This window comes from Neofelis nebulosa, chromosome 1 (genome assembly GCF_028018385.1).
Source record: "Neofelis nebulosa isolate mNeoNeb1 chromosome 1, mNeoNeb1.pri, whole genome shotgun sequence".
Classification (NCBI taxonomy): Eukaryota; Metazoa; Chordata; class Mammalia; order Carnivora; family Felidae; genus Neofelis; species Neofelis nebulosa.
Window position 1 is genome coordinate 128,918,762 of NC_080782.1, and position 19,145 is coordinate 128,937,906.

General features: G+C 35.6%; 1 protein-coding gene across 3 annotated transcripts in view; it reads right to left on the bottom strand.

Moving 5' to 3' along the window:
• SEC24A (SEC24 homolog A, COPII coat complex component) overlaps positions 1–19,145 on the bottom strand; it is a 71,855-nt gene that overhangs the window by 24,049 nt on the left and 28,661 nt on the right. For all 3 annotated transcript variants that reach the window (XM_058736215.1, XM_058736197.1, XM_058736208.1), the window contains 9 exons: positions 18,590–18,667; positions 17,844–18,004; positions 17,363–17,535; positions 15,901–16,003; positions 14,541–14,667; positions 12,802–12,911; positions 8,618–8,730; positions 6,030–6,148; positions 878–933 (listed from right to left, as the gene is read on the bottom strand). In XM_058736215.1, coding sequence (XP_058592198.1) covers positions 878–933; positions 6,030–6,148; positions 8,618–8,730; positions 12,802–12,911; positions 14,541–14,667; positions 15,901–16,003; positions 17,363–17,535; positions 17,844–18,004; positions 18,590–18,667 — 1,040 coding nt within the window. The remainder of the gene's footprint in view (positions 1–877; positions 934–6,029; positions 6,149–8,617; positions 8,731–12,801; positions 12,912–14,540; positions 14,668–15,900; positions 16,004–17,362; positions 17,536–17,843; positions 18,005–18,589; positions 18,668–19,145) is intronic.

A 19,145-nucleotide genomic window follows, 5' to 3' on the forward strand; every position in this document is an offset into this window, starting at 1 on the left:
TTCTTGCACATGCAGTAGTCCAGCAAGACTATAAGTCCAAAATGTATCCAAAAGAACCATCACAGGTTAGAGATTTGTTTTATTTTAATGCCATGAAACATGGCCTTCTCAATCACCTCTACACACATTATTCTTTTCAGTTCCAAAGCAAGTTTAACTCTTCCCTATTGAAAAGTCTAAGATAGCCAGTAAATTTGCCAACTAGTAATACCGCTACAAAAGAAAAACAAAATGAAAAACAACTACCTATTCAGGTTTATTGTACAAATAAGGAGAGTCAAAGGGAAAAAATGTACTTCACACTATGGTGAAGTCACTGTTGCCAACAGCTAAGACCATAGACTTGCTAGTTAAAATGTTACCCCTACGGCATATATGCATGTACAGGGTAGACAACATCCCCCCTTCAGACACATTCTGTTCACCTCTCACTGTATTATGTCATGGCAATTTCCAGGCAGGTAATAAGTTTCTTCTGAACTGACCCCAATGACACTCTGTGAATCAGAAAAGCAAAGGGCACTGAAAGCAGCCTAGCTAAAGTGCTTCTATGTAGTGACCAGAAGCTTATCTGAGCAACCCTCCCAATTTCCCAAATGGCTGGCAAGGCAGGTTTCCTTCAGGTTTTCCTCCTATATACAATAGGCTTATCTTCTACCCTATTACAAGCATCTTGCTATATTAGACTTAAAAGCCATCAGTTCAAGGGTAAACTCAAGAGCTGTTCATCTGATGAATTTTAACTAACAGCAAATATAAAATGTTACACGTCTTAAAAATACCTCAGAAACAAACAAAACTTTACTTAAAGTTCATTTTGAAAATATAATCCTTCAATATTATAATTAAGTATGTCAGATAGGAAAATGTGCCTTACCTCTTTACTTTCATTTAAATTTACTAATAAGTTCTCTGGCATAGGTATAAAAACATCTGAAAAATAAATAAATATTTCTTTTAAACAAAACTTAATTGTTAAAGATGTTCCAAATACTTAACACTGATACAATTAACTGTCCCCATATTTAAAGAAAAGCCACCTTCTCTACTATTACATATACAGCAGTGTCTACCCATGTTCAAAAAGCCACCAAAGTAGCATTTATTTAGGTATTTACTGCAACTTATCTGTTACCATGTATAAGGTAAAGAGCCTCCTAGAAAATATTAGATCATATTAGATCATATTAGAAAATATTGATCTATAAGCACTCAGTAAGGGTTTGCAGAAGTGCTCTGCTTCTTAGGTTAAAGACACAGTTTAGAATGCTACTTTACATTCTTGCTTAGACCTGGAAGCCAGCCTTCTTATCATTAAAAAAAAAAAAAAATGTTGAATAAGATGACATACAAGAAAGCTGTCTTTACAAAGAAGTAACATAGCCCACCAACTGCTCTGTCATTCAAAAAGGAGATACTCTCATAAATGAGGCCCCCACCAGTGCCTATACTTCTGAAACTACAAAATCAATTACATCAGAAGATAGGCTAACTGACCACAACAGATGAGCTCCTCAGGATTGAAATTTATTGTTACTTAGGAATTAAATTCTCTTCCTTAAAAATGGAGCAAATGGGGAAGGGAAATGTCGGTGGTGGTGACGGATTATGAGAAGTCTCACTTTCTACATTTTGGTACTGTTTGTGATTTTTTAAAAAAAGGCTCATTACAATCTTTGTAAAAAGTAATACCAAAAAAATAATATGAAACATTATTTACTTGACCTGTCACATAAAAATTCTGTTTAGATTTCTTTTTTCTTTAGAACTAAAAAACGTTTAATAAAAATTTTACAGAGATACAATTCACAAAACATGGGGGCGCCTGGGTGGCTCAGTTGGTTGAGTGTGCAACTTTGGCTCAGGTCATGATCTCACAGTTCGTGAGTGTGAGCCCCGCGTCGGGCTCTGTGCTGACAGCTCAGAGCCTGGAGCCTTCTTCAGATTCTGTGTCTGCCTCTCTCTGCCCCTCCCCCACTTGCGCTATGTCTCTCTCTGCCTCTCAAAAATAAAGAAATGTAATATAAAAAAAAAAATTCATAAAACATAGAATTCACCCTCGTAGAAGATACAATTCAGTAATTTTTTAATATGTTCACAAAATTACACAACCATCACCAGTAATTCCGGATCCTTTCCATCATCCCGAAAAGAAATGCCACATGAATTAGCCGCCATTCTTCATGACCCTGACAACTCTCACAGCACTAGGCAGCTGCCAGTCTGTCTCTGGATGTGCGTACGCTGGACACATCGTACTAACAAAGTCACACTATGAGGTCCTTTGTGACTGGCTTCTTACACAACAAAATGTTTTCAAGGCTCGCCCATGTGGTAGCATCTATCAGTACTTTATTCTCTTTCATTGGCAAATATTTCATTGTATAGATACATTTTTTTGTTTACACATTCATCAACTAATGGGTATTAGGGTTGTTTCTCCTTTTTTGGCTATGTTGCTATGAACATTCACATGCACATAGTCTTAATTTTCTTGAGTATATAAATATTGAGTAGAATGCTGGATCATATGGTAACTCTATGTTTAACTTCTGGAGGAAGTGACAGACTGTTTTCTGTAGTGGCTGCAACATTTTCCGTTCCAAACAGCAGTATATGAGAGTTATAATTTCTCCACTTTCTTGAAAATACTTTGTTACTGTCTTTTTTTAAATCCCTGCTATGTGACATAGAGCAAGGGACATCCCATCTATCAGCTTATGTATAAAATTGAGAGGCTGGACCCCATCACTGAATTCACAATTTGGCCCATCATCAGAATCACCTGTTCAGCGAACAATGAAGTAAGTATCTGGGTAAACAGGTTAGGAAATAAAGCTGATTTTTTGTGAGATTTAAAATAACCAAGACAGAAGGGAGCTCTCCTCAACTACTACCTTTTAAAGATGTACAGTGAATCCTCACTATTCGTGGATTCTATATTTGCCAATTTGCCTACTCAGTAAAATTTATTTGTAACCACAAAACCAATACTCATGATGCTTCTATGGACATTCATAGACATGCTAACAGCAGCAAAAAAAAAATTGAGTTCTGAAAGTCCTAGTCAGTGTAAGGTAGCATTTCATTGTGGTTTTCATTTGTATTTCCTTGATAATTTAGGATATGGAGCATCTTTTCAAGTGCTTATTGGCCATTGAACACTGTGTATTGAATAGAGACAGGTCTATTCAAATATTTTGCTCACTTTTTAATCAAGATGTCCTTTACAGGTTATGTTGTAGGGCTTCTTTACATAATCTCGATATAAATTCCTGATCAGACATACGATTTGCAAATATTTTCTCATATTGTGGACAGTCTTTTCACTTTCTTGATGGTATCCTTTGAAACACGAAGTTTCTGAAGAAATCAAATTTATCCTTTTCTCTCTTTTTTCAAACTAATCTCTACATCCAATGTGAGGCTCAAACTCATGACCCTGAGATCAAGAGTTGAATGCTCTACCGACTGAGCCAGCCAGCCTATTTTTTCTATTTTTCTATTTTTTGTTGTTTGTGCTTTTGGTGTTGTATCTAGGAAATCAACCAATCCAAAGTCACAAAGATTTACTTCTGTTTTCTTCTATTTTAATCTCATACTCAAAGGGCGCCTAGGTGGCCCAGTCAGTTAAGCATCTGACTTCTGCTCAGGTCATGATCTCACAGTTCATGAGTTCAAGTCCCACGTCGGGCTCTGTGCTGACAGCTCAGAGCCTGGAGCCTGCTTCAGATTCTGTGTCTCCCTCTCTGTCTGCTCCTCCCCGCTCATGCCCTCTGTCTCTCAAAAATAAATAAACATTAAAAAAAAAATTTAATCTCACACTCTAGTCTATGAGTTTTGAGTTAATTTTTCTTAACTGTGGTTATGAAATATACACAATATGTGGGATCAAGAGTCACATGCCCTACCAAGTGAGCCGGCCAAGCATCCCTCACCTTAACCATTTTTAAGTGTACAATTTTTAAGTGTACATACATTCGCAATGTTGTATAGCCATCACCATTATGTATTTTCAGAATGTTTTCATCATCGCAAACTCTGTACTCACTGAATAGTAACTCCTTAAACCCTGGTAACCTGTATTCTACTTTCTATCTCCATGAATGTGCCTATTCTCAGTATCTCATATAAGCAGAATCATACGATCCTTGTGCTTTTGCATCTAACTTATTTTACTTCGCATGTTTTCAAAGTTCATCCGTGTTATAGCATGCAAAAGAATTTCATTCTTGAGTATATGTATATACCACACTGTTTATCCATTCATCTGTTGATGGATACTTGAATTGTTTACATATTTGGCTACTGTGAATAATGTTGCTATGAACCTTGGTATGAGTATTGGTTTGAGCCTGCTTTCAATTATTTTAGGTATATACTGGGAGAACTGCTAGATCATAATGACAACTATGTGTTTAACTTTTTTTGAGGAATTGCCAAACTGTTTTCCATAGCACTGTACCATTTTACATTCCCATCAGTAATGCGTGACAGTTCCAGTGTTTCCACATCTTTGTCAAAACTTATCAGGTCCTATTTTTTTGATAATAGCCACTGTAATGGATGTGAAATTGTATCTCACTGTAGTTGTGATTCGTGTTTTTTTTTTTTTCTTTTGGTTTTGAGAGGTTTGTTTGTTTGTTTATTTATTTAATTTTACTTGGTTAACACAGTGCGATATTGGTTTTAGGAGAATTTATTGACTTGTCACTTTACATACAACACCTAGTGCTCATCACAACAGGTGCCCTCCTCAGTACCCATCACCCACCTAGCCAATCACCCACCCACTTCCCTCTGTCAACCCATAGTTTGTATTCTGTCATTAAGAGAAGGTTTGTCTCCCTCTCTTCTCTTCCCCCCATTCCCGTATGTTCATCTGTTTTGTTTCTAAATTCCCACGAGTGAAATCATAAGGTATTTGTCTTTCTCTGATTTATTTTGCTTAGCATCACACATTCTAGCTCCATTCACGTCATTGCAAATGGAAAGATTTCATTCTTTTTGATGGATAATAATATTCCACTGTATATACATTGCACATCTTCCTTATCCATTTAGCAGTCAATGGACATTTGGGCTCTCCGTAGTTTGGCTATTGCTGAGAAGCATATCTCTAATGACTAATGATGTTGAGTATTTTCTTTTCATGTGCTTATTGACCATTCATGTATCTTCTTTGGGGAAATGTCCATTTAAGTCCTTTGCCCATTTTTGAATTGTGCCATTTTTTTTAATCATTGAGTTGAGGAGTTCTTTACATGTTCTAGATATTGATCCTGCATCATTCGTATGATCTGCATATATTTTTGCCAATTTTGTGAGTCATCTTTTCACTCTTTTGAAAATGTTCTTTGATGTATAAAAGGTCTTAGTGTTCATGAAGTCCAATTTATTGTTACCTCTACTTTTGATGTATACCCAGGTAATCACTACTAAACCCAATGTTATAAAGATTTTCCTCTGTTTTCTTTTAAGAGTTTTATAGTTTTAGCCCTTGAGTTTAGATCTTTGATCCTTTTTTTTTTATATGTTTTAAGTAAGGGTCCAACTTCATTCTTTTGCATGCTCATTTTCCTCCGAATAATTTGTTGAAAAGACCATTTTTTCCCCATTGAATGGCCTTCGTTTCCATGTCAAAAATCGATTCACCATATATGTGAGGGTTTATTCCTGGACCCTCTATTCTATTCCATTACTCTTATATGTCTATTCTCAAATACTTTTTGAATGAACGAATGAATGAATGAATGAGGGAAAAAGAAACCTACATTTAATCTGAGTTTGAACATTAACTTGTTTTTGTTGCCTTGTCCAGAATTCACTTTACCTCTATTACTGTTTCCTCTTCTGTAAATGAGGGATTAGACTGAAGGACTCTTACAATTCCAACAAGCTTATCATTTTATACTCCAGGTCTTTTCCCTCAATATAATAGAGTCATATTGTATACACTATATAACATGATATTTCTAAAACTGAAAATTCCTAAGACATTTCAATAATTTAAAGTGTATAATATATACCTTCAATATCTGAAACTATTAGCATCTGAGGTTGAGAGAGACCTTCTTGAAGACTGTAGAAGTGGATTGTACTATCAAACGTAATGAAGCCAATTTTTGTCCTAGTATTGCCAGGAAGCCTATAAACAAATTCAGAAGAGGATTTCATCAAGTTTTCCCATATAAATATATATATATAATATCTGTGAAGAGTTAACATGCAAATAACTACTTTGGTATTATGGGAAGTGTCCCAACATAAATGTTCAACCCATTCAATGTTTAATTAGCATGAAAACATACCCTGCACAAAGTGAAAACACTGCAGAAGCCAAACAATCAACAAAACCAAGCAATAATAAAGCAATCCAAAACTCATTACACCTATATGAAGCTAAATAAGTCACACAGGAAATGGCAGATAAAAAATACTTGAAAGTGTATACAAAACTTTTCATGTTCCTGTAGTGAAAACTTTGTAGATGATTTTAATTTATCAAAAATAATTTTAAAAAATTACCATAAATGGTAATTCCAAAATATAAATTAAGTAGTGCACTTCTTTTAAAAGTTTACCCAAGGACTCTTGGGTGGCTCAGCTGGTTAAGCGTCCAACTTTGGCTCAGGTCATGATCTCACAGCTCATGAGTTCAAGCCCCACGTCAGGCTCTGGGCTGACAGCTCAGAGCCTGGACCCTGCTTCATATTCTGTGTCTCCCTCTCTCTCTGCCTGTCCCCCACTTGCACTCTGTCTCTCTCTCTCAAAAATAATAAAAACACTAAAAAAAAATTTTAAAGGTTACCTAAATCTCTTCTTATGTTGTTTGTCTTAAGAAGAGCAGTAAGGAGCACCTCACTAGCTCAGTCTGTTGAGTGTCTGACTTCAGCTAAGGTCATGATCTCACGGTTCTTGAGTTCAAGCCCTGCATCAGGCTTGCTGCTGTAGGCACCGAGCCCACTTCAGATTCTCTATCCCCTACTCTCTCTGTCCCTCCCCTGTTCACTCTCTCTCAAAAGTAAATAAACCTTGGGGCGCCTGGGTGGCTCAGTCGGTTAAGCGTCTGACTTCAGCTCAGGTCACGATCTCGCGGTCCGTGAGTTCGAGCCCCGCGTTGGGCTCTGGGCTGATGGCTCAGAGCCTGGAGCCTGCTTCCAATTCTGTGTCTCCCTCTCTCTCTGCCCCTCCCCCGTTCATGCTCTGTCTCTCTCTCTGTCTCAAAAATAAATAAAACCTTAAAAAAAATTAAAAAAAAAAAAAGTAAATAAACCTCAAAAAAAAAAAAAGAGCAACAGGAGGATTTGTCTTAAAGAACTTAAATGTGTTGACCTATAGTTTCTTAAGGAGAGGGACAAACTAGTTTTCATTCTTGTTGCTCATGCTTAGATGAGTCAGTGGAGTTTCACATCAACAGACAATCCCCATATACAATCTAAATTAAAAATATAAATACTGGGTATACGGGGTGGCTCAGTCAGTTAAGCATTCAACTCTCGATTTCAGCTCCAGTCATGATCCCAGGATCATGGGATCAGGCCCCACATGGGGCTCTGGGCTGACAGCCAAGAGCCTGCTTGAGATTCTCTCGCTCCTTCCCTGTGTGCCCCTTCTGTACATGCTCCTGCACACACTCTCTCTCTCAAAACAAGTAAATAAACTTAAAAAAAAAAAATTCCAGAAAGAACAAGGAGGCTCCTTTCACCAAGGTGAAGGACTTACTAGTCCACTTCTGATATGATTTGGTACTTCACATTCTTCCACACAACACAAGAGCACTATGTTTCATTACACTGAAAAGTCATACTAGCTTTTATGGGTTACACTAAGTATCTAAGGAACCATTTAACATACAGATATTTTAAGAGACTTAAGAGATAGGATAATGAAATGCCACTTGTACACACTGTTTGTATTCTTATTTCAACAAACTTACAGTAAAAAGACATTTCTGAGACAACCAAAACCAAAACTAGAACCAGGTATTAAATCACATTATGGAACTATTGCTAATTTTGTGTAGTGTAATACTTGAATCTTAGGGTTAAAAATAATTCTAAGTACTTATAGTTAAAAGGATATGCTGACTATGGTTTGAGTAAAAATACTCAAGGGGAAAAAAGTGTTTATGTATGGGAGGAATTAGATGAAGCAACAACAGATGAACGCTAAAAATATTGAAGGTGAGGGATAAGTACCTGGAAGTTCACTACATTCTTTCTATTTACTACATGTTTGAAATTTTTTCATTTAAAAAAAGTAAGGGGCACCTGGGTGGCTCAGTTGGTCGAGGGTTTGACTTCAGCTCAGGTCGTGATCTCATGATTTGTGGGTTTCAGCCACACACCAGGCTTGCTGCTGTCAGCGCAGAACCAGCTTTGGGTCCTCTGTCCCCTCTCTCTCTCCCCCTCCCCCACTCACACTCTCTCTCAAAATGAATACATATTTTTTTTTAAGTTAAAATAAATTTATGTTTCTCAGAGAAAGTGAGATCTAAAGTTAACGAATCAATTTTATGGAGTTTTAGAACACAATTATATAGCATTTTTTTCTATTTTCACACTACTTACTCATTTTGCTAGTTTCAAATTTAAAGATGAATTAAGATACTTACAAATCCAGATTGTCTAACAAACTCTGGCAAACTGTATTCAAGTATCCAGTTTCAACGGCATTGTGAGATACATCAAACACAAAGAGATACACTGGAGGTTGAGGTGGTCGTAACTGAAGAAAAGAAAGATCTCAATAAATCATTTCAAAAGATTAAATCTAAACTTATCTGTCTGGCCCACTTACAGCAAAACAACAAACATTATCTATAGATTAAGACAATTATAAACAATAATGGATTGAGAAAACAATAAAAAAATAACAAGAATTTTAAAAACAGGCAAAACTTTATTTTTTTGAGACACATACTTAGAAAACACAAAATGAAGATGTGATTACCCTTAGTCAGAAGAGTTTTTCTCTAGGACAGGAAGAAAAGAAAATGTGATCAGAAGGCATTCTGGGAGTACTGGCAATGCTCAATTCTGACTTAGGTGATACTAACACAGGTGTTTATTATTTGGTAAACTACACACTTATGTTTTACAGACTTTTCCATATGTACACAATATTTCACAATATAGGGAAATTATAGCTGTGACTTGATTTCTCAAGTTAGCCTGAGCTGGTTCCTTAACCAATGCATTTCAGCTAAAATCCATAAAAAAGTAGAACTATATTTTAAAATTCCAAATTTAGGGGTGCCTGAGTGGCACAGTTGGTTAAACATCTGACTCTTGATTTTAGCTCAGGTCATGATCTCACAGTGAGATCAAGCACCGCTTGAAATTCTCTCTCTCTCTCTCTCTCTCTGTGCCCCTCTCCTGCTTGTGTGTGCCATCTCTCAAAAATAAACAAACATTTAAAATAGAATAGAATAGAATAAAATAAAAAATTCCAAAGTTAAAGATTTGTTTTCAATTCACTAAAAAGCATCAAAAAACCACAATGAGAACTGGGCATGTGGTATACTAACTTTTATATTTTTATGCAAAGATCACTTGCCAAATTCATATGCTCGCATCTCTCACCTACGAGATAAGTGACGAAGGAGCAAAACATCTTACAATAAGCAAGTTTACAAATTTAAAGGAAGCCACTTTTGTAAAACCTGGGAGATAAAAGAGCCCTAGGGAGGGCAATTCAAAAGAACAGAGGCTTCTGATTTTTTGGCTTTAATTCAACAGACACAGCTACACTACAGAAAACTATTACCATTTATTTTTTATTTCTTAATTTTTTTAATGTTTATTTTATTTTTGAGAGAGAGACAGAGCATGAGCAGGGGAGGGGCAGAGAGAGAGAGAGAGAGAGAGAGGGAGAGGGAGAGAGAGAGAGAGAGAATCTGAAGCAGGTTTCAGGCTCCTAGCTGTCAGCACAGAGCCCAATGCAGGGCTCGAATTCACAAACCGCAAGATGATGACCTGAGCCAAAGTTGGTGTTCCACCAAGTGAGCCACCTAGGCACCCCATTACCGACCATTTAAATGTCACAAAACTGTCTTCTACACTGAACTTTTCTGTGATGAAAAGAAAATGCACCCTCATAATTTCTATACCAAAATGGAGTCCACTGCCCAAATGGAGATTACCCTACAAAAATATAACAAGGTAAAATAAAATACTAAAAGTTCATGTTAAGTCTTATCTTCATATTCCCTTTATTTAGAGAAAATTATGGCATGGTGAAATAGTTAGTAACCAAATCAAAGCCATGGATTTTTATGCAAGCTCTCTCACTTACTTAAATGATATTTAGCAAGTCACTTAACTGAAGTTTGTTTTCCTACCTTACAGACAGGAACAACATTCACCTAGCTTATTTCAGACTGTTGTTTGTGATGATCAAAAATACCTAAGTGCTGGGGCGCCTGGGTGGCTCAGTTGGTTAAGCGACCAACTTTGGCTCAGGCCATGATCTCGCGGTTTGTGAATTCGGGCCCCGCATCAGGCTCTGCGCTGACAGCTCAGAGCCTGGAGCCTGCTTCAGATTCTGTGTCTCCCCCTCTCTCTACCCCTCCCCTGCTCACACTCTGTGTCTCTCTGTCTCTCAATAATAAATAAACGTTAAAAAAATTTTTTTTAAATGTGTAAGTGCTAAGGCGCCTGGATGGCTGAGTCCACTGGACGTCCAACTATGGCTCAGGTCATGATCTCACTGTTCGTGGGTTTGAGCCTGCTTCAGGCTCTGTGCTGACAGCTCAGAGCCTGGAGCCAGCTTCAGATTCTGTTTCCCTCTCTTTCTGCCCCTCCCCTGCTAGCACTCTGTCTCTTTCAAAAATAAAAAAAACACTAAAGAAATTGTTTTTAAATGTAAGTATTTTGTAAAATGTAAAGTGCTAATTTAACCTTGGGCATAATTATTATTTTAAAAATGCAAAACCTTAGATATTCATACAAATGTATAATAGTACTTGCGAAAGAGTGTTTATCATGGCATTATTAGAAAAAAGTTGGAAGTGACTTAAAAGTAAACATGATCCCAATATTATATTGTAAATTTCTGGATTGATGCACAAGAAATATAAGTGAAACTTTACACTTTTACTTTTCAAATTTACCCCTGTATACTTAACTACATTTATAATGAACAAGTATAACATATAAAATTTAAAAGCATACAATTTTGGTAAAAGATGACACAGTGTTTTATTTAAAATCTAGTACTAAGTAATATACTATATAAAAATATATTATTTATATAATTTTATACAATAACATATAAAAAATGAAAGCAGGGTTGGGAATGCAAGCTGGTGCAGCCACTCTGGAAAACAATATGGAGGTTCCTCAAAAAACTAAAAATAGAACTACTCTACGACCCAGTAATTGCACTACTAGGCATTTACCCAAGGGATACAGGTGTGCTGTTTCGAAGGGACACATGCCCCACAATGTTTACAGCAGCACTATCGACAATAGCCAAAGTATGTAAAGAGCCCCAAATGTCCATCGATGGATGAATGGGTAAAGAAGATGTGGTATGTATATATGTGTGTGTGTGTGTGTGTGTGTGTGTGTGTGTGTGTGTGTATATTATATATATATAATAGAGTATTACTTGGCAATCAAAAAGAATGAAATCTTGCCATTTGCAACTATATAGATGGAACTGGAGGGTATTATGCTAAGTGAAATTAGTCAGTCAGAGAAAGACAAAAATCATGACTTCACTCATATGAGGACTTTAAGAGACAAAACAGATGAACATAAGGGAAACAAAAACAATATAAAAAGAGGGAGGGGGACAAAACAGAAGAGACTCATAAATACAGAGAGGGGCGCCTGGGTGGCTCACTCGGTTAAGTATCCGACTTCGGCTCAGGTCATGATCTCACGGTCCGTGAGTTCAAGCCCCGCGAGTTCAAGCCCCGCGTCAGGCTCTGTGCTGACAACTCAGAGCCTGGAGCCTGTTTCAGATTCTGTGTCTCCCTCTCTCTCTGACCCTCCCCCGTTCATGCTGTCTCTCCCTGTCTCAAAAATAAATGTTAAAAAAAAAAAAAATTTTTTTTTAAATACAGAAAACAGGGGCGCCTGGGTGGCTCAGTCGGTTAAGCGGTCGACTTCACCTCATGTCATGATCTCGTGCTCCGTGAGTTCGAGCCCCGCATCGGGCTCTGTGCTGACAGCTCAGAGCCTGGAGCCTGTTTCAGATTCTGTGTCTCCCTCTCTCTGACCCTCCCCCGTTCATGCTCTGTCTCTCTCTGTCTCAAAAATAAATAAATGTTAAATAATAATAATAATAATAATAATAATAAAAAATAAATAAATAAAATAAAATAAAATAAAATAAAATAAAATAAAATAAAATAAAATAAAATACAGAGAACAAACTGAGGGTTACTGTAGGGGTTGTGGGAGGGGGGATGGGCTAAATGGGTAAGAGGCACTAAGGAATCTACTCCTGAAATCATTGTTGCACTAGATGCTAACTAATTTGGATATAAATTTTAAAAAATAAAAAATAAAATTAAAAAAAAAACCCTGCAAAGTTAAAAAAAAAAAAATGAAAGCGGGGTGCCTGGGCGGCTCAGTTGGTTAAGCGTTCTACTCTTGGTTTTGGCTCAGGTCATGATCTCATGGTTTGTGAGATCAAGCCCCACGTTGGGCTCTGCACTGACAGTGTGGAGTCTGCTTGGGATTCTCTCTCCCTCTCTCTCTGTCCCTCCCACCGTGTGCGCAATAGCTTTCTCTCTCTCAAAAAATAAGAAAGGAAGGAAGCAAGCAAGCAAGCAAGCTAGCTTACCATGTATTCTGAAGGAGCCATAAACTCAATAGTAGCATTCTGAACTTCAGGTCTTCTGTGAGGTTCTCCATAGACTCTGGTCAAAGGGTTGTACATGAATTCTTCAGGAACTATGTAAGTTAACAACATACAATGATAGAACTGAAAGGATTAAGGTCAATTTATCTTGTATTTAGCTGTTTTCTTATTTTGAAGATTTATAAATAAGCCAATATGGACTAAAAATTAAAGGATAAATACACTTTGTTTTTGAGTTCTATTCAAGTTTCCCCCATACTTAATAGTACTAAGTATGATTTTACAGCTACTATCACTGTGATTTTTCTTTTCCTACCTTCTAATTTACACTTTGTCTCAATTCTCGCTAAAGCTGCTTTCCTAAAACAGCTTAAAAGAATGATAAAAATTCAATGAATACTAATTATTATCTTACATGTGAGACAAAATCTTGTGTTAAATTTCATAACCATATGCGAGTATTAACACTGACATGAAATGTACAGCCTCTGGCTGCCCCATAGCTTTCAGCTGCCCCTTGAAAACTATGGCACAAATATCTGAGAGGCTAAAGCTAAATGAAGGCTAACAGTTCGGTCATTTCCATTAATTAATGAGGCCTTTATGGAACATCAGTTGCCTATACACTAGCGCTCAAAGAATATTTTCTAAATTATCATTGCACCTGTCTTCCCATTAACTGTTTAGAAACTCAAATTCCTACATATGTTAAAGGGTAAGCCATAGTTCATGAAATGGTCTGGGCTGCATACTAAAGTAACTTCTACCTTTATTATAATTTTATTTCACATAATGAAGCCCATATACATAAGATTTTAAAGACATACTAAACACTATAAATACATTTTCTGAATTATTAGAGAATAAAAATAATGTTCTTCCACTATCCTCCCTTTACTCTTAAATAATATAAACAATAAAAATGGTTTTAAAAAAATCTCTTAAATTCTCCATTTGCCAATACTTAATGAAATTTCCTTCCAGAGACCTAATTTTCTTTTTTTTACTTTTAATTTTTTTTTTTTTTTTTTTTTTTTTTGAGTAAGCTCTATGCCCAACATGGGGCTTGTACTCACGACCCTGAGATCAAGAGTCACATGCTCTACTGACTCAGCCAGCCAGGTACACCAGAGACCTAATTTTCAATGTGGATAGCAGCATACCCTTTTCCTTCTCTAATCCTAATAAAATGTTACTGGTTAGATGAAATTCCTTAAATATAAACTGTAAACAGCTTCTGAAAGAGATCTCCTCTTCCTCAATTACTGTAAAAACTACATTCAACTAACCTTCTAGCACTGCCCACCTCCCTCCTGATTGCAGTGAATGAAGCTAATGGCAGCTATTCTGTGGACTTATTTCTTTCACCCTAGAGAAAAGGCATGGGACAGTTTCTAAATAAAAATATTTCTTAAATTATAGGCTTAAAATACCATGAAATATGCCATTTATTATATACCCAATATAATAAATGTAAAAAAAAAGTATCAGAATATTATCACACTTTTTGTTCAAAAAGTATACAATTTTTTATATATAAGTATAAATGCACAGAAAAAAGTTAATGGAAGTTATCTCTGAGTGGAAGGATTACAGGTAAGTAAGAAGGGTTTGGGGTTGTGTTTTTGTTTTTTTTTTAACTTTACATTTGTCTTATTGGCTTTCCCTACAATGCAAGGAGAAATTTGAAAAAGTTTCAAAAAAAAAAAACCAGAACATACCATCATTGACTCGGTAACATAAGTTACACTTCCATCTCCTTTGATCAAGAAAGCTGACAAAAGGGTTGATGTACGTCCTGCATGAGCGGCATCTCACAATTGTACTGGAGGTAACCACAGGCAATTGCTAGAAAAACAAAACAAATTTTTTAAAGGGAGTGATCATTACGTCTAAAGGCCAAACATTAATCCATACCTTCCAGGTAACTTCTGGAATACTATAATTTTGGAGAAAAAAACAAAGGTAAAAAGAAGTATTCAAACTGCCACACAAAAAATTATGTAGATGAAATGTACTAATTTTAAAAACTACTGTTTTGCTCCAGCAGCATTCTCATTAAATTCTGCCTTTAACAAGTATTTATTTTGGGGTGTCTGGATGGCTCAGGCAGTTAAGCATCATCAGGTCATAATGTCGCAGCTGGTGAGTTTAAGCCCCATGTCAGGCTCTGTGCTGACAGCTCAGAGCCTGAAGTCTGGAGCCTGCATCAGATTCTGTGTCTCCTGTTCTCCCTCTGCCCCTCCCCTGCTTGCTCTCTGTCTCTCTCTCTCTCAAAAATATATAAACATTAAAAAAATTTTTAAGTATTTATTTTCTCATTAGGTATTTATATTATAAATCAAACATAGTAAATACCCAGTGTATTTTTCACATGGATGGTAAAGCAAGGATCAACATTCTAAGATCAATGAAATGACCAAGGAAATTATTAGGATTTCTTCATATTACATTAAGAGGCTTACCAAGTTCTCATAAAATTACTGTGACAAAGTAAGGTAAGAGTAAATTATATTTAAATACTCAAACTCTCCAATTATGCTCCTATTTAAAGTTTATCCTACATATTAAAAGTTCTAAAGCCTGAATATAAGTTTGTTTTGGGAAAGTTACTTCACTTATGTATTAATCCTCTGAAAAACGTCAAGGTCCATATGTCAAGGTCTCAGAGCCTTAGGATAAAAGTGGACATCTTTGTTTTTCCCTTTTAGCAGAGGGAACAGCTTCCTCAAGTAACAAATTTACTCCCAGAATGGCAGAACTGAAAGACTGGGTAAAATATTTTAAATGGACAAATAATTTACAACTTTTTAAAATAGCATGGTTGATTTATTTATTTTCTTTTAGTACTTCTATTCAGTTCCTCTTGAATTTTTTTTAAAATTCAACTTATTTTACCTCATTTTCAAGTGTTTGGTAATAAAAGTGCTGGTTGAATTACAAATAAAAGAACCTGTCAGTGGTCAAATTCCTAAAGATAGCTCAAATAAATTCTACAAGTGATTCTTGCATTACTGTAGAAAATTCCTCACCATCAAGTTAATTTCCCATAAAACATTTACTTTCACTAGTGAAACATACCACTAGGTCTTTGAAAGGATGAAGCAGCAGTCCCAAAGGAAGTTTGGCTTTATTCAATAAGGCCTGAGTCTGAGGAATGCTAGTCAGCGTGCATCGAAATAACCTGTATCAAAGTAAAAATCATGTGTCAGTTGTTGTTATGATTATTTTTGGACAAAAAAAAAACAACTCCAAAAGGTACATTTAACACTGGATCAAATTACAAAAAACACTTCAATAGGTCCTCTCAAATGTTGTCCCATTTAAATATTTAAGTCCTATTCAGAAAGAGAGGGTAGAAAATTACAACTATTATATAACTAAAATAAAGTCTCTTTTTGGCTTGGCTTGTGCATAAGACAGTTCAGACTAACAGATGACTTATTTTCCTTTATATAAATCTATATTACACTGGAATTACAAGGTGATGACCCAAATATGCAAATGCAAACTTAAATTTATTACTGAAAAGACCTGTTTTGTTGAACGTTCTAAAAAGACTATTTAAAAATAACAAAATTTGGGGCGCCTGGGTGGCTCAGTCGGTTAAGCCTCTGACTTCAGCTGGGGTCATGATCTCGCGGTTCGTGAGTTCGAGCCCCGCATTGGGCTCTGTGCTCATAGCTCAGAGCCTGGAGCCTGCTTCGGATTCTGTGTCTCCCTCTCTCTCTGCCCCTCCCCCACTTGTGCTCTGTCTCTCTGTCTCTCAAACGTGAATAAATTAAAAAAAAAAAAAAAATTCGTGGGGTGCCTGGGTGGCTCAGTCGATTACACGTCTAACTTCCGCTCAGGTCGTGCTCTCACAGTCTGTGGATTTGAGCCCAGAACCAGGCTCTGTGCTGACAACTCAGGGCCTGGAGCCTGCTTTGGATTCTGTGTCTCCCTCTCTCTCTGCCCCTCCCATGTGTGTGCACGCATGCACTCTCTTACTCTCTCTCAAAAATAAATACATTAAAAAAATTTTTTTAATATGACAAATTTCGGCAGCTCTTTCTGTCCATGAGTCCTGGCCCTAGGCTTTAATAAAAACACCTTAAATAAAAAAAATAATAGAAATAACAAAATTCAATTTATCAGAAAATTGTTACCATATACATTTAAACTAATGATCCATTTGAAGGGAGAAAAGAGTATCATAATTCTGTTTGCTATAAAAAAACAATTTAAGATGAGAGCAAATGAAGGATTATGTAGAATCAAATCCCCATACTTTGGACTTGTTCACCACAATGATAATGAGTATCAGAGTCCCAGTAGAGCAGATAAGAGCAGTAATCAGCTTGTAAGTTACAACTCCATTTCTTGAGTTAGAACATTTCAGATATCAATTAAAGTAAGCAATTTCCTAAGGTTTTTTCTGTATGCAAAACTATTTTCAAAAATTAACATTTATACAATGTTTATAATACATGAAACTCCAAAAAAATCTTAAACTTCTAGAATAAATGTCATATTTAATAAGAAATGCTATCTGAAGCCTTACTCTGGGTTACAATTGAGTTTCTGGATATCTTCATGCAAATTTGGAACAGGAGGCTGCAAAGGTGTTGATGGAAGCATGTTTCTTTCTTGAAGAAGATTGATAACTCTTAGCCCTTCTGGATGGAGACTTAATCCACTCATGCTTGTAGTTAAATGATTAGCACCTAAGGGAGTCTAAAGATAATATAATTTCAAAGTAAACAGCCTTTATAATGTCTTCAGTTGAAAACAGAAGTGTATAAGGACTTGGTTACTTAATTTCACTCTAAATAACAAAACTATAATCTAGATTCCCTGGTCAATATTTTGGTTCTGGAAATATATAATATAACATGAGTCTTATGAAATATCCATTATTCCAATTGGTTAAAATATTCATTACACCTTCCCAAAACTTTTTTATGTCTACACAATTTAAATCAAAAGATGGAAAAATGGTAAAAACAAAAACAAAAGCAAAAACAAAACACCAAAAAGTTTACCTGATTAAAGCCCTGTGGCCCACTTGGGTAATTCAAGGAAGAAGGTGGCATTGCAGTTGTACTAGGTGGTGCTGTGTTCTGATAACCAGGTGGTAAGGAGGGATATGAATACCCAACACTTCGGTTCATTGTGGGATTCTTATTAGTATGCTGTGGTGTTGCTAGAAACAAGGTAACTTTTAAGTTCTGTTTTATATTCCAGAATACTTTAAATACACACATCCACCCACTGAATTATAACTCTAAAATCCACTGGGTAATTTAATACTTTCATCCATCAATTTTGCAAAGTAAAACAAATAAACATTGCTAACAAACACTGCTAACAAAGCAACTGCAATGATTAAAATCAAGTTAATGTAGACTATATAAGCTTGGTATGATTAATTTACTTCCGTATCATTTCCAAAACTTTATATTCAGACTAAAATTCTAATTCAAAACAATTTCAATGAAAAGATATTAAATGTTAAACTGGTTAAATACATTTGAGTAGATCTAATTGATACAAATACTCTATAGCTGTAACATAATAATAAAGCCCATGATCCCAATTCTGAAAGGAAAAAAAAACTAACAAAAAATCTAAAGGTATGGAGACCAAAAATGCTAACATGAGGTACTGTTGTGTGACATGATTATCAAGTTTTCTCCACTGTTTCCTATAATGAACACATACTAAAACAAAAAAAAAACAAAGCAAAGCAAAGGAAAACAAAACAAAAACAACTTTCATAGCATCTCACCTGAAAAGCCACCGCCTTCAATTTCATCATAACTATTGTGAACCACCATAGATCCATTATTGGTATTTGGTGTAATACCTAAAAAAGGAAGTTTATTAATAATATTCAAACTAGAACAATCATTACAATTTCTGAAAAATTTGAGCTGGTATCTGAAATTTAAGGTAACTTTCCAAATACTTTAGTCCACAGCCCAGGAAAAATGTCAAATGTTGAAATAAAAATTTCATATAATGCAAGTTTTTAAATATACAGAACATCTAAGTTTCAAATACTTTTATGAACTTCTAAAATGAATGGTCCTTTGTGCACGTTATAAAATTATATACTATCTGAGATTTCAGAAGTCAAGAGCAGCATTAAAAACCTCTAAAGAGCAGTACACACTGAAAAAAAATCACCCAAATCAATACTATTCAAAGAAAATTTAAATTAGGAGGATAAAAAACCTTTTTTTTTTTCAAAGTATGGAACAAAATGGAATCTAGAATTAATTTCAAGGTGACATAAATTAATTTAAAGAATGAATGCTTTAGTCTAGAGAACAATCACTAAA